This window comes from Vanessa tameamea, chromosome 5, assembly GCF_037043105.1.
Source record: "Vanessa tameamea isolate UH-Manoa-2023 chromosome 5, ilVanTame1 primary haplotype, whole genome shotgun sequence".
Taxonomy (NCBI): domain Eukaryota; kingdom Metazoa; phylum Arthropoda; class Insecta; order Lepidoptera; family Nymphalidae; genus Vanessa; species Vanessa tameamea.
The window spans coordinates 6071261-6088067 of NC_087313.1; the positions used below are offsets into that span (position 1 = coordinate 6071261).

Consider the following 16807-nt stretch of genomic DNA (forward strand, 5'->3'; position numbering starts at 1 on the left):
GCATTTTGTTTTTTAAATTATGGATTTTTTTTTATAGTTGGCAAGTATCGTATATAACGTTTGTATTAATGTATTGTTTTAACTTTTAAAATTTTAAATCAGTTGTCAAAAAGTTTACTAAATTCCATTTGTTTTGCAAATATTAAATTTAATAAAACGCGCACTAATCCGAAGTCAATTTTAAAATGATTTCATCCGATAATGAAAGTTTAGACGATGAAATTAAAGAGTTATTAGAAAATTATAAATTCAAAAAGGCAACTATATATGAACCATGTACATTAAAGAACTTTAAAGAATGTTTAATCAGACTGAACGAGGTAAAATCTTACTGTTTATTAGTTTTACTATTATTATTTCTAATTTTGATTTGGCCTTTAATTTGTAATTTTAATAACGTATGCGAACTTGAGAACGAACACAGCAATTTTTTTTAACCGATTGTTTTTTGTTTTTTTTTACGGCTAGGAATTCTCTCTGTTAAATATAGATTACATTTTCAACCCACATATAGATGTTGAAAATGATACTTTAAGTCCAGGTGCCATCGTAAAACTAATAAATTCAGTTTGGACACTGTTACATCACTTTAAGAATGTTTCGGATAAAGTTGAAGGCTTAGAAGAGCAAAATCATATTCTGGAAAATAACAACAAACATCTAAATGTGAGTTAAAAGTTGTTTTATTTTTCATGGTTTAACAACATTTGTATATTACTTTTTATTTAGGCTTAAAAATATATATTTGTAAGATTGATCTGTTATGTATCTCGATTCTATTGATGTCAACTTGCATTGTGTAATAAAAAACACTGATACTTGCTAACCTTAACTATACTTATTTAATATTTCTATTACAAGAAGTAACTATATAACAACATCAAGTTTGAAGCCACTGAAGTGATCATATTAAATTTATAATAATGATTTTGTCTAGGATTTGGAAAAGATCAAATGTTTATGTATATTTATTATTAGTTGCTGCATATAATGATATGAGTCTCGTGACACTATACTCAAAGTGCTCACTCTGATAATGTAACCCACACATTTATCTACATCAGTATAAATAGTAAATATTGAATGAAATTTTGTATGTAATAAGTAAAGCAATATGATCATTTTTTTCGATTTTATACAATTCTAGTACACAATTGAAAGATTAAATGTGAAGTTGAGCACTGAAAAGAATGAATCAAAAGCATGTGTTGCCTCTGCACAGCGAGCTTCAGATCAGTCTAATGAAATATATCAAAAGCTATTGGACTCAAAGATGAAATTGAATCAGTTAACTAAGCAAAAAGAGACTAATGAAAAGTACTTGCAGAACAAAATAGCAAGACTACAGCTTGAAAACAATAAGATTTTAGATAGACTAAGGAATAAATCAGGTATGTTTATTATGTATAGGTATATTTATTGAAAAAAATATTCCTAAAATAATAGTATTATTTGTCAACTGAGTGGAGATATTAATTCATTACTAAGGAAGTTCAATAAATTTCACATATATTATATTTTTTTCCAAAAGTAAATAGTATAAAACAAAGTTATTTTCTGTTTCTGTCTATATGTATGATTTCTTTCAAAGGTTTAGCCTTTATTTGATTTAGTTCTCTTTAATAGAGTGAAAAAAGAGAATGTTTCAGGTCTGGATTCCTACTAAAAGTTTATTGATGATAAAACTCAATATTTTTCATTGGACTCCAGGATCTGCACTATGTTGAGACCCGACAAGTTAGGTCTACAGTATTATAGGATAGCCACTAGACTAAGGAATTCAAAAAGAAATTCTTTTATATTAGTAGAAATAGTAGTGGTATATAAATAATTTTTAAAATTCTGTGATATATAAGAAAAATTTTTTTGAGAACAGACAACTTCACACCTTGCGCTGATATTTGTGATTCAACACTCATGCAGCTGAAAGAGCGTGAACGAAAACAAAGAGCAGTAATAGCTCAGCTACAAGCTAATAATCAAGATTTACTAAGAGAAGTATTGGCTCTCAAGGAGGAGCTCATTCTTGAAGGACTTGGTGGTGTGAAAATTAAATAGCTTGCAACAAAATCTAATATAATAATAGCATAAGTATTAATTGTCTTAATTAATTGATCTCTTAAAATATTAAAATGTAGATTTCTAATTATAACTAATCCTGATGGTTGTGTTAACATTATTAATAAATACTGTAAAAATCGTTATTTTAATACCTATTTTTGTGATGAAAATCTAAGATAATAAATTTTTTAAATATAATATGGTCTATTTTTATACAACTAATAGCAATTTCATGAATGGTAAAAAAGAAAATAAATAAAATAAGAAACTTTAATTAATTTGATTACTTATAAGATAGCTACCATCACATTATTACAAATAGATCATTAATTAATTTTAAACCAATTAAGACAGTGGTCAAGCATCAAATTGGAAAAATATATAAATAACATATTAAATGTAAATAAAACTCGATTTTATATAATTAATGCCAAAGCAGACAAAATTGACGTAACTCATTTGTTAACAGTTTGGGCAGAATACGTACATAGAATTAATTAGGAATTATATTCAGTGAGGACCGCCTTCGATACGCGCGCGCTACGAACAAACCGGCTGTTTGGCTGTGACAAATCTATGTTGAATCACGCGCATTTTAATATTTGTGATCATTTTGCGTTTAACCACCAAAGTGCGCGCGCGCCTTGTTTCAATTAAATTGCCGCGTTATCGCAAATGTTTCTACAAGTTTGATAAGATCATTACATCACTGAGTGTGAGTGATAAGATTCGTCAAGGACCGATTTGTCTTACCGATGATCAAATCATCACTTAAATTCGATATGCTACAGTTGTAGTTTAAACGAGTGTTAAACAATAGACGTTGTTGTTAGAACAGTGATATTTGTTTGTGAGTTTAACTTGGATGTGGTGGTAAATACGATGGGGACAGTGCCGCGATTAAAAATAACAGTGGTGGGCGACGGAATGGTTGGCAAAACCTGCCTTCTGTATGTGTACACGAGGAATGAATTCCCAAAGGAATATGTACCGACAGTGTAAGTACTATTTGGTATCTAATCGATTAGTTGAGGTAAGTTGATCAAATCCGACTATAGGTCAATGGGTCGAACGTTGAGCGAGCGCGACGTGCGTGTCAAAATTAGCAGGTTGATGCGGTAATCTCTTATCTTTGTTGTAGCTTTAGTTTTAAATTTAAACAAGCATAATATAAATATATTATATTCACATAACTATGTCAGTACGTATATTCTACACATTTTTGCTATATTTTCCTTTAATAACTTTACAAGCGCGTTATCATTAATATGACTCATTGAAATACCCATATATAAAGTATTTATAATAGAAAATTCGTAATAAAATGACAATGTAAAATATTTCCTAAAGTTTTAATATTGATTTTTAGATGGCTGTTTAAAGTATTTGCTTGCTTATAAATATTTAAATTTATTTGCGATATATTTGGATCAAAATGTAAAGTTTAATCTTATGCGTTAGGTACTTCCATATTAAATCTGCGCGGACTACTGGGATATCCGTCACTGATAAGACTTAATACACATCCTCCACATAGTGTAAATAATATAGCAAGAGATTGAACTCTTCACAATGTTTTTCTTAGTAAAAGTTCGTTAAAACATTTTAACTGGCCTTTGGGCCATTTATATTTTTTTAATTTAATCAAATACTCAAACTCAATTTCCTTTATTCAACATAGAAGCATTACACTTATTGATGGTCAAATTAAACACTACCACCGGTTCGGAAAAAGGAACATATCGGTTCGCGAATAGCCCTCTTCTGCAGCACAAATATAGTATGGATAGCGGCTGCGTTACCCCAAAACATAATACCGTATGACATTATACTGTGAAAGTAACTGAAATAAACTAGGCGAGTCGTATCAACATCGGTAAATAATCTAATTTTTTTGACCGCAAATGCCGCAGAACTCAGTCTACCTGCCAATCCGTTTATATGGGGGAGCCACTGTAACTTGGCATCAAGAGTAAGGCCAAGAAATTCAGTTGTTTCAACTGGATCCATCGATTCCCCATTGATAAGTACATCGGGTTTTACATTTTGCACGTTTGGTGTGCTAAATTTTACAATTTTAGTTTTTTTATTATTCAGCATAAGATTATTTACGCTAAACCCGTGTACTATATCATGTTTGTTCCCAACAAGAAAGGGCAAGTCATTTATGTATATGAGGAATAGAAAAGGTCCAAGAGTTGATCCTTTTGGGACCCCCATACCAACTGAGACCACAGGAGACCTTGTCCCTTTAACGTCAACCCTCTGAATTCTATTGTTAAGATAAGAAGTCAGCAGGTCGAGTGCACATTCTCTAATTCCATAGTGATATAGTTTTCTGACCAGAATTTCATGTTGAACACAATCAAAGGCTTTGGATAAGTCGCTGAAAATCCCTAAGCCATCCTGCGACCTCTCCCAGGTTTCATAGATATTTCTTATAAGTTCCTGCGTCCTGCGTCGGTAGTCGAGTGACCCCTCGTAAATCCAAATTGTTTTCTATGAAGCAAATTGTATCTATTGTAATATGCTAATAATTGATTTAGAATATTTTTTTCAAATATTTTTCAAATGAGGGTTGGTAGTATTGAGATTGGCCTATAGTTGTTAGGATCTGAAGAGCTACCAGATTTAAATATTGGAATGACTTTACTATGTTTCATCAGGTCAGGAAATACACCACGTTGAACACAATCATTGAGTACTATTGCAAGATAAGGTGCAATCACATCAATAATTGAATTAATCGCCTTTACAGAAATAATCCATAGATCAGCAGTTTTCTTAGGGGTCAAATTAAATTATGATTGCATTCTCGTACATTTTTTTTCATCAATGATTCGGCAACTGCTGGAGAAGAAATAAGTAATTTAGTTGTAGAAACTGATATGTCAGAAAAAAATTGTTCAAAAACTGAAACAACTTCCCATTCTCTATTTATGACTTTATTATTATAATTTAAGTTCAATTCAATTTAAATTCAATAATTTTCCAAGTCATTTTTATTTTGTCATGTGCATTCTTAATTCTATTTTTTATAGTTAAAAGACTTTGCCAAAAAGCACACTTTTCTAAATAATTTTGAATAGTTACTTACATAGTTGGCAAAAGTGGCACTGTGATTGTATGTCCTTTCATTATAAAGCTCGTACATTCCAATAGTAGCCCAATCATTGAATTTTAAAAAGTTTTTTGTATTAATTATTTTAGAAGTGAATATTGCATTAAACTTGTTTCTAATTAATTTAAATAGATTATTATACAAAACATTGGGATTATCACTAAAAGATAGGTGTGGGAGATTGGCCATAATATTACTTCTAAACTTCTCAATATGACTTGTGGTCAAAGGAACAAACATTATTTTTTCGGAATTGCTTATTTTTTTAACATGGAAATTAAATAATCTAAATTTAGTTTATTCATAATAATTTTATTTTGTGGAACATGGGTTGCAAATATGTTATCTATGCAAGTTGCTGTGGTATCTGTTATTCTAGTTGGTTCTAAGAACAGATTTACCAGATTATATTAACTTAACAATGATCTGAATCTAATACTTGTGGTTGTATTATGCAGTAAATTTATATTAAAATCTCCACAAACAATAATTTCTTTATTAGATTCAGATAATTTCGATAAAACATTTTCCAATACATTTACAAACAATTCATATAATCCACTAGGGGGCCTGTATACGCATACAACAATGACACGCTCAAGCTCTGCACAGGCTATTTCTATAGTTTGCTCAATAGAAAGGCTCACAATATCTTTACGTTCCTTAAATTTAAAATTTTTACTCATAAATATTAAAGAGCTACCGCGTATAGCTTTATTCCTACTGAACAAACTAGCCATCTGGTGCCCACTAAAGTTAAACATGACCTGATAATTCAGAAGCCAATGTTCAGTTAAACACATAATATCAATATCATTACAGGTCAAAAATAATTCAATTTCTAGGTCCTTCCCTAACATTCCTTGAATATTTTGGTGCTCCAGGTTTACAATTTTATTATTAGCTATTTTCTTTTTCTTTTTATTGGCTTCTATGGTAACTATACTATTGGTGCCAGAGACTACCTCTATTGTCTTAGAATTTAATTTAAATTACTTGGAACATGTTCCAAAATATATGGTCTTGTATTATTATACTGCCCAATAGAAGCAGCTGCTTGGTCAACCAAACAGTTGGTCGATTTTGTAACAATAAAATATGATAGCGTGCTTGCCATCTGTCTATTATAAAAATTTGATAGGTACCTATCACATGTCAATAAACATGAATTATTATTAATTATATTATTGATATCAATTAATTCCATTTTATTATTGATGTCATTTTTTGATACATAATTACTATTTGTCATTATATGTAACATATTATTTAATTTAAACCTAATTATATTTTCCTGTGGCATTTCTTTAATATAAGGAAATGTGAACATTAATATTCTTTCTACATTTAAATTTAATAATTTAGAGTAATAATTATCAAGAATTTTTTGTTCACATTTCCCCTTCTCCCAACTAATATAATTAGTGTAGTAGAAGGACAATGAGTACAATTCAAAATACTTTAAAAAAAATATTATTTATTACCTTTGAATGATTATATTTTCGAATTACTTCCATAATTTTGAAATCATATGTGAAAAGGATTATATAATAATAATTCATTAATTTACAGTTTTAGTTTATAAAATTATGCTATAATATCCCCTTGCAAGGTTTTTATCTAAACATATTTACATTGCTTTCTTCAATCGGCTAGCTTAAAATAGTTAATGATGCTAGTTTTTCATTTATAGAATTCATTTTATTCATTAGCATTAGGTTAATAGTATATATTCTTGATGTGAAAATCAATAAACGAAAAATAAAAAAATTAATAACATTGTGCGATATAAAGTTAATGATAGTATTTAGTTAATTATGTTTAATAACCCACTTCACTTAATTCTTATCTAATCGAGTTATTTGTAAAATGTACTGAAATTAAATATTTTGTCGCTAGTTCTGATTTAATGCTTTAGCGTATTTTATACAAAATTAACTATAAGTTTAGTACATACTAATATATACAACTTGTGACAGGACAGTGAGTTCTACACTTGGAATTGATAAGTTAACATGTTTGTCTGTCATGAGGAACAGACTGACCTTAACAGTATCATCGCCCGATATTGTATCTCGTAAAAATATACATACATATTATACTTACTGCCATATAGTATCTTAAAAAATAAATCATACATAGATAAGCTAATCGTTTAAACAATTTTTATACAGTCATTCATTAATGTAGTTTTTTCATAGTCTTAGGTTTAAGTTGTAATGTAAGTACCTACGCTCTCTTTTTCATATTTTATAGTGTCATTGGAGCATGAATAAATAAATATATAATAAAATAGAATGTTACGATACCGTATTCGATATTAAAAGTTTTTTCTTGTGTATGATTTTTTGGTCCCAAATGCCACTATACGAGTACTTGTTTTGAAATGTTTATATAAGTATGTTTATCCCACATAAAGAAATATTACATAGTTAAATACAAACGCCAAAAGCAGAGTTAACGTAAACAAAGTATATATGTATATTAAATATTTACATTAATGGATGACAAATCGGCAATAATCTGACGTCATTTATTCGCTTAATATGATAAATACCTGTAACTGAGTTATGGTAGACGGGTGACTAATTGTTCATCGTTGTATATTGAACACATTTTTTAAAAAATTTAAACTAACCTAACTTAAAAAGAAGAGGTACCGCAAACTTATTATACTTGCTATGTTCATTATTATTAAGATTCAATAAATGAGAGAATTATTGGTAAGCATTTAAAATTAAATGAGTCCCTGTTTCCGGCTATGAATGCGATCGTGCAGTTAATATTATTAGTAATGTGCGAAGCAATTCGAGCGCACTATTTATAAAATCATATACGTATCGGCATTGCATCTATTGTGCGAGTCTGTCGCTTCCTCTTTAAGAAACTTGACGCACGCCTACAGTAAGACTTCCTTACACTTAAAGAGTCGAAGAGTCCATCGCTACAACATTATACCAAGGTCCTACGTATTTTGTAGTCAATGACCGTCACTAAAACTCGTCGTAATTGCTCACAAGGTCTTTTATTTACTATTATAGGTTATTTTAAAAACAAAGTTTTTGTTATTTACTAGTTTTACCTTGTTTTGTGTCAGGAATTTATAATATAAAGTATTGTCTATATTCCGTCGGCGTTATTTGGTCAACAATAAAAGAGTAAAATTGTTGTGTAGGGTTCCTCTAAATCCCCTCCCCTTTTGTATAATGTTCCAAAAATTTTTAATATTATTAAAGTATTTAGAGTATTTAGAGTATATAAGTATTTAGAGTATTTAAAGAATTTATACCTAGATAAAAAAAAATATTTAAAATTGCGACATTGTCTAGTTAAAGTCATGTTATAAGACGAAGAACAAGCATACAATCAGAAATAAACAAAATGTATTTTGAAAAGTGATTAACTAAATGCCGTAGGATTACAATAACTATCGATTATGAAATTAGTCTATATTTCAAAGGATAATGATTAAAGCCTGAATACCGATGGACTGGGAAGGTCAAAGACGGTCTTTAGATACGACCTATTTTTTCGTACGTAGCCTGTATAGTATGAGTATAGTGTGATCGAGGACTGGCTTTAACTTTATGCATAGGGTATTGAGAGTATGCAAGACGGAAGGCAGGAGAGTCCAGACCTAGGCGCCCTGAGCCCATCCTCACTCGTCGCCCCTTCTCGCCCTCCCCTAACGCGCTATCACAGAATTCACGCGTAAAAGATAAAATTTTGACATGGTTTTATACAAATACGTTTAACTCTGTCTGTTTCTATCTCATCACGATTATACAACTGTGAATCGTAATGAAATTTAACATACAAGGTAGTAGGAGGAATGTGGACATATTACCATATTAGGCACATAATGTAAAGAATAAAATTACAGGATCTTAGGTAAAAATGATTTCAAACGGACACACGGAAAACACCTAGTTATATATATGATGAAAAACTAATAAAATAGATGTTTTGATTTTAGATTTGATAACTATGTGGGGCACATCACAGTCGACGGCCAAGAAGTGGAAATGGCTCTGTGGGACACTGCTGGACAGGAGGACTACGAGCGATTAAGGCCGTTATCATACAATAATGTACGTAAACCTCAATTTGTATTGAAAATAACAGTTGATTTATCTACACCTGTTACACACATATTTAATGTTTATTATTGGAAAGCGTATTTTGTATTTTTTTATTATACTTACCTAAAAGAAACGAGGTACTGCTCTATTAACTGGCCGTATTTAATAATTGTAGGTAATATTATTTATTGCGAAATCTTTAACGATTTGAATCGAATGCAGGAATTTGATCAAGATAATTGTATAAACGAGTTAATTTTTTTATATATTTACAGACACATTGCTTTTTGGTATGTTACTCCGTTGGCACTCGATCTTCATACGAAAATGTAATTCACAAATGGTATCCAGAGTTAAAGCACTTCAGTTCTTTAGTACCAATTGTACTCGTAGGTGAGTTGAAATTTTTTAGTACTAATCCCTTACAATTTTTTCTTAGGCACAACAATAATAATTGTTCATTATATTATTAACAACATTTCATTTTGTTACTAATTTAATTATAGTTTTATTATTATATTTATAAAATATTTGTATTTATCATCATCATTAAAACCTAATGGCTGTATTAAGATATGGAGTTAGTCCACGTTTCTGCTTTGGGTCTCTATTTAATTTATTTTAAGAAGTAAAACAGCAATAACCTCCTTATTATGGTTACTTTTCCGTATCAATACTTGTAATACAAGAATTAGATGTCATGTCCCTTGAGAATTTAATGAGATTGCATCATTGGTATTAGAATAATTGGTGAAATTATTCACGTGTTATATTGCTAATTTTATGCTCTAGGGTGTACATTAATATAAACTTACTTTAATTGTAACTGATTTGATATCGATTGAAAATCTCCGAATTTTTATATTCATTGACGAATTTGCATTATTATAAAACTATATTTACTTAAAGTTTATTTATTTTATTACTTACAGACTACAGTACTCGTAATAATATCATATAAAGTTAATGGGACTCGAATACTACGCGTGAGTCGCAAGTTGGTAGATATAATAAAATTAACTTAACAACTGGACATTCCGCTAATTCGTGACCATTGTCATAGCGTACTTTAATAAGGATGGGCTTATTTAATACTACTGCAGAAATGTCTAAAGCGGTCCTTTTTTAAAATAATTTTGTAACTTAGACAGAAAGAAAATTAGATATTATTTTAGGTGGTCAATTTTATTTTTTAACATTTCAAAACTGGTCAAGTGTGTACCTATGTAAGCCAGGCACTAAGAACTAGGTTATGACTTATGACTGTGATGGATATATTTGTTTGTTATATGTATTACGGGAACAACTTTGTATAATCTATCCTAAAGTTGGACGTAAGAAAGATATTACAAAAAAGTTAACAAAATTTACTTCAGACAATTATTATTAAATAGCACCTTTAAATCTAAGTGCTAGTCAAAGCCTCTTACCGAGAAGGTTATTCCATAAATAAATACACTTTCGTAGGCTCTCAGTCTCAGTAAGTAGGCTGATTTTCATCCGACATATACTGGTTTCCTTACGAAGTTTTCTTTCACAAATTTAAACTTAGTAGTGGTTGCTCTGGCTTGAACCAGCATTTTTCGGCTAGGATTAATGTTCTTGCCACTGAGCCACGCATTTTTTCATAGACGATATTTAAATTTATAATTTCACAACAGGTCCCATAACAAATAATAAATATATTTTATTTTGTAAGAATCCTAATCCTAAATACGGCATCAAGTAATAAAAATGTTCTACTTACTTTGAAATTATCAATTTTTTATATTTATATATTTTTATTACAGCAACGAAAACCGACTTGAGGGCATCAGGCAAAGCTGTTATTACGACACAAGAAGGCAAAACTTTGAAGAAGAAAATACGGTAATTTGTATTTATTTAAAAATATTCTCTAGATAAGAGATTATTAATATAATTGTATGTTACGTGTAGAATGGATACATTATTGTATTACCACCGACCGAATACGTTCCATTAAAATTTAGGATCTTAAATCTTCATTTATTAAGTACTTAACTACGGTTTCCCAATCGGCAAATTCTTGTACAATATATTTTTTTAAGTTTTGATTACATCTATATTTATTTCCTAGATATCTGAGTACATAAGTATATAAATCATCATGATTTTTTTTGTTATAAATTAGCTTGATATTTCTGGTGTAAGGAAAAAAAATGTCGGTTACTATCGCACGCGAACACTGGCAGCTGTGTTATCGTTGCCATTATCTTTCGTTCACCGATAAAGGCTTGTACTGTGATACAAAAACGAGAGAGTCCTTTGGTTGGCCGAATAATTTTTAAAATCGCAATATTTTTTTGTAAAATTATTACAATTATTTGACTTAGGTAGGACATTAACATACATAGCCAAAGCGAAATCGTAGCAAAGACCGTTTACCATTGAGACAAATTATTATATGTTTATATTTTATCTTGTATTCAATTCTCGTTAAATTAAGTACATGAAAATTATGTACCCGGAATTGAATCCGTAATCATCGGTTAAGATTCAGCATTCTAACCACTGGGTTATCTCGGCTCAGGAATGACTGTAGGTACTTAAACATAATATAATTAGCACAGCAAGGAAAATAAAATAGAACTAAATATAATGTTATGTTACATGTTGTGTTATTTATTGTTGCCATGTTAAAACGGTTACTATGTGAACATCATGTTTTCACGTAAGGTATATATTATCTCGTACCTATATAAGTAACATATATATATATAATATAAGTTTCCAATTGTTCCCAGTGCTGTCCAACTCGTGGAATGCTCAGCCTTGGAACGGGAAAACATGCACGAGGTGTTCGAAGAGGCTGTGCGAGCTGCTCTTCGTAAGAAAAGTGTCCCGAAACGTACTTGTCAATTTCTATGATAGAGCCTTTAATGCATAAACAAATGTATAAAAATATATTTTATTTTAATATTTTTAAGTGTCTAATTAATTATAAGTAAGTAAAAACATATAATTAGTCTTAAATATATAATTGAAAAAGCCTCATGTTCCAGAACATAATTTTGAATACTCTTAGAGGAAAAGTGTACATTTTGTACATTTTATCACCTGTAATGACTACAATATTATATCGACACTTAAAAAAATGAATTAGACGATCAATTTTTGTCTAATGAAACTTGAGTACATGTCATATATATATATATTTGAATGAAGAAATTTTGATGTAACTAAAATGAAGATATTTTACATGGTATCGTCTCTATAAAAATGTGATTTGATTAATTGATTGTTCAACTATAAATTGGACATAACAAACAACAATAAAAAAACAAAGCTTCTATAATATTAAGTGATAATTATTTAAACAATAAAGAAAATAATGAAACTTACGTTAAATATTATTGTTTTACAAAAAATATATATTAATCTATAAGATAACTATTTGATATTACGGTCTTCAATAATTACTTGAAGAGTTATTCCTGAATATTAAATATATTTCATTAAATATACCTACTCAATCAAAAAATGGTAAAATATATAATTTACAAATTTGATAAAATTACAGTTATTAGCTTCAAAACCCTGTTGGAAATTATACAAAATAATATATTATTATGCCTATTTGAAGTAATAACAGCCTTATAAACATTGGAATCTTTAAGTGGTGTCTTGATTTTGAAAGTAATTAATATTTAATACGTGCTCAGTAGGTAACTTTTTAAATTTATGGGTACGCTTTGAATATTTACACGTCTACCCAGGCTGTGTTATTCGTTAATGTATAATTATAAGCTGAAGACGTCTTATTTTTATAACATCCGAAACTATAAAAATACCATTATCATCTGGGTTTCCTGGTCATAAATCTTTCAAGTATGTATATCACTTTGTTACGCTTGGGCACAGGTCGGTCTCAGGGAGTGCCATAGTAATGCGCTTAGTTACTCTTAGTAAATATCGATTAATTTTATCTTCATACTTATAGCTGATTATCTTCATACTATATAATTGATTATATACATGTAATATAAGGTTTATTTATTTAATAAATGTAAAAAAAAAGAAATTAAGCAATACGTTTTTAAAAACTTCGTGATTAGTGTCACTCAACGATGTGATATCTCAGACGATAATGCCCGCGTACACGGGAACTATCAAAATGGATCCTTAAAGTCAATATTTCTCGAAGTATCTATAAATAAAAGACATTATAATATTTAACTGTATTGCACGGTACTGTACTTTAAATTATAATTTAAAGTTATCAACTTTAAAATTATTTTCCATATTTGTTTAATATTTTTTCACTTAATTTAATCTTAATATTGTAAGATTGCAAAAATGTACATACATGTTTCAGTATTGTTTAAAAGTATTTAAATAACATATTAATATACATTATGTACTTATGGAATATGGATACAAACTCACTGTGTATTAAATTATTTTATAATAAATGAACGCAATAAATAATTATTGTCTTTGATCTTTCCGTTAAGCAACCGTTACGGATTTTTTGGTAATATTTCGCGAGTTCGATAAGTTCTCTGCATTTTATTACAAAATAGTAAATAATTCAAAATAACAACGAATATGCGAAATTGGTTTGTCCAGAAATCGGTTTTAGAAATTATATATGGATTTAGTGGTAGTATTTAATTGGTTATATGGAAGAGACTTTCTTACAGTAATATGAAATACCTAAAAATATTGTCATAAACAAATCTGGATACATTTCCTAAGATCTTATATTTTTATAACAACTGGACTTTTGTCCGGTTTTTCAAATACAGTTTTGAACATTAGGTACTTATTTACAACAAGAAGTGTGAGTATGTTTTTTGAATCTTATTTTATTTCAAAAAACAAAATAACACAGACTATAAGTAACTCCTAATAAAACACCTAGACAGGTACTTATAACTCAGCAATAACATAACTTTCGAGTTCTTTCAACGTTTTATATTACAATATTTGTTAAGATGGATTATGTCACAAACCTAGATTTGATTAGCACCTCTTAACACCGCGATGTTTTTTTTTCTTCGTAGCAATTTTCTTGGAACAGTCTTGTCTTCCGGTTGGATAGGGCGCTTGCATCATCATATGTATAGATAATGCGATTGTTCCTGGATTGCTATTGCAACGATTACGTCGGAAACGTAGTAAAGGCAATCACTACTTAAACATATACATCTCATAATTATATCTTACGAACAATACAGACCAAACCAAAATATACTTAACTAATGTAGGCTCTTGCGAGCAATTTTGAATCGTAATATTACATTAAATTTAAAACGACCGTTTTGAAATGTAGATTCTATAGAGAAAAATCGATAAGAAAAACATAGTTACCTACTGTTTACCGGCACACAATTATACGGATTATTAAATACAACAATTGAATTACAATTTATGCTGTATGGACATCAACGAATACTAAATTTTTTATCATATATTTTATACTTTATCTAGTAATACGCCATATTAATCAAAGCCTTCTTTAATATGTTATTTAAATTTATTAATTGGGAAAGCTAGAGTTTTTATATAATATTTGCGGAATTTTATTATAGAAGCGCCCAATCCTCGCTCAAGGAATAATGAATTGACTGCGGAGAAGGAAACCTGGTGCTACAAGTTTTTCTTTACTTCTCGTGTCTATACAATAATTGGCACTAATCAAAATAATCAATATGATTATGGATATACATAATATTTTTGTAAATATGCTGTGACGCAACTTTGTTAAAAATCTCCTGAAGGGAGTCATAGGGTCTGAAAAGTCATTGTAAATACGGTGCTTTTTGTTGAATTAAAGTAATTTCTATGTCGCGTGGTAAGTTAATCACGTATGTTGCAACCTGCAAAGGAAGGCAAATGAGAATTCCACTGTATTGTTAGTTACAATAAGATTTTAGAGGCTATTTTCCATTCGGTATAGTAAATAGTGAACATGTTGTTTTACTAGTGTTCAAAGCAAAATTATCTATACTATATTACAAATGCCTACCACTAAAACAGAATAGAAATCATTTACATGAACGATCAATTGATTCACATTTTTATTTTTCAAAGCGTTTGATATATATATATAAATATATTTCTGAAATCTTTAACGATAAATCTTCGTAACATCTGTTCCGGGCTCCAGCATCCAACATGCTTGTGGTAGATAACACTTGAAAGTTGAAATATTTCAACTTTCATATGACCCTGCATAGTTTATTTTTTTTATGATATTCATAGCAAAGGCTCACCTAATGGATAGTGACTACCACCATCCATGGACATCTGCAATAATGGGGGGCTTACAGGTGCGTTGCCGACCTTTATTAAATGTAAAAAAAATAGCAATAATAAGACAATGCGTTGAATGGGTAGCTATTAATATAGCAATTATTATTATTATTTAAGACGAACGCGAATGTTATATTACAATATATGTGTATTCTCATGTAAGCGACTTATGTCTTTTTGAGAATAAATATCTATAAACGTAAACCCAAACGCTATTTTCTTAATAATGAATTAATAAAAACTATTCTTCGGAACATTCCCCATAAAAAATCCGTTAGAAGATGCAGATCAGACATCTCTTGCAAAGCCAAATCTTTACGTGCTGAGGATACCAAGCTTTTTCGATGCCAATTTGGATTAACCTTTTAATCGACCGCAAAACTGACCGAGGTTCGTAAGATAACCGCCAAGAATTAAAATACTATCTGTGGCAGCCATGGAATTCTTCTTAAATCGTGGATATTTTGGTGTTAAATTGGATAAGGTTAATTCGGCCCCATTCCGAGATTTTATTCAATAAAGACTAACTTGTGTCCAAAATTAATTCAAACACAAGTTTGTTCCGGATTTTGTCGACAAAATAAGGAAATTTAGCACGACCGTTGTTTAAGGCGGCTCGTGGTATGACCCTCCCTTTGCAGAGATGGAAAAGAAGGCTGACGGAAATTTCCTAAGACAGCCTTAGCGAGAGAGCACGACGCACATTTTTCTGAAGTAGGCGCAGCAGTCTCTCGCCAATTCTGCCAATGTACTTCGTCTTTGCCTTAGCAATGACGTTTATGAAGGATCTAGAAGCAGAGTCTTTTCTGATTGTAGTGGTATTTACATCACAAGACGATGTACCGATGGTCACTATAGCGTACAGGGAAGATGTAAGATCATCCACATCCAGTATTGGTGAGATGAGCAGTTGTGTCAAATTGTAAACTACAGCTAAGTCCAGAACAGATTTACCCGCATGATCGGTACTACGAGATCCAAGCCATTCAGCGTTGTTGGCAGTAAAATCGCCAAGTCTTACGACCTCTGCAGATGGTATCTGCTGCAGTACGTAATCTGTAGGTAGTTGGACGTGCTCAACCAGTCAGTCAATTTCGGCATTAACGCCATTGCGTCCCATAGAGGCACGCCTAAATTCGCAGATGATCATCCTAGTCTTCAAAGCTACCGAGAGCCAAACGCACAACCTAGCCCGTGGGCATATTCTGATTTGTACCTCGGGAAAGAGAAAAGTAATGTTAGCCGGAGAGGATATCTGGGTCTC

At 30.2% G+C, this 16807-nt stretch overlaps 2 protein-coding genes across 2 annotated transcripts; both read left to right on the forward strand.

The window, feature by feature from the left end:
- The first annotated feature begins 86 nt into the window (after positions 1-86).
- Positions 87-2227, forward strand: LOC113392676 (uncharacterized). The gene is made up of 4 exons (XM_026629216.2): positions 87-320; positions 469-666; positions 1148-1391; positions 1877-2227. Exons 1-4 carry the CDS (start codon positions 186-188, stop codon positions 2056-2058), a joined length of 759 nt encoding a protein of 252 aa, XP_026485001.1. The 5' UTR covers positions 87-185; the 3' UTR covers positions 2059-2227.
- Positions 2228-2658: 431 nt separating this feature from the next.
- LOC113392681 (ras-like GTP-binding protein RhoL) lies at positions 2659-12204 on the forward strand. The gene is made up of 5 exons (XM_026629222.2): positions 2659-3059; positions 9159-9273; positions 9540-9657; positions 11055-11133; positions 12030-12204. The coding sequence occupies exons 1-5, from the start codon at positions 2944-2946 to the stop codon at positions 12151-12153; spliced, it is 552 nt and encodes a 183-aa protein (XP_026485007.1). The 5' UTR covers positions 2659-2943; the 3' UTR covers positions 12154-12204.
- The last annotated feature ends 4603 nt before the right edge of the window (positions 12205-16807 follow it).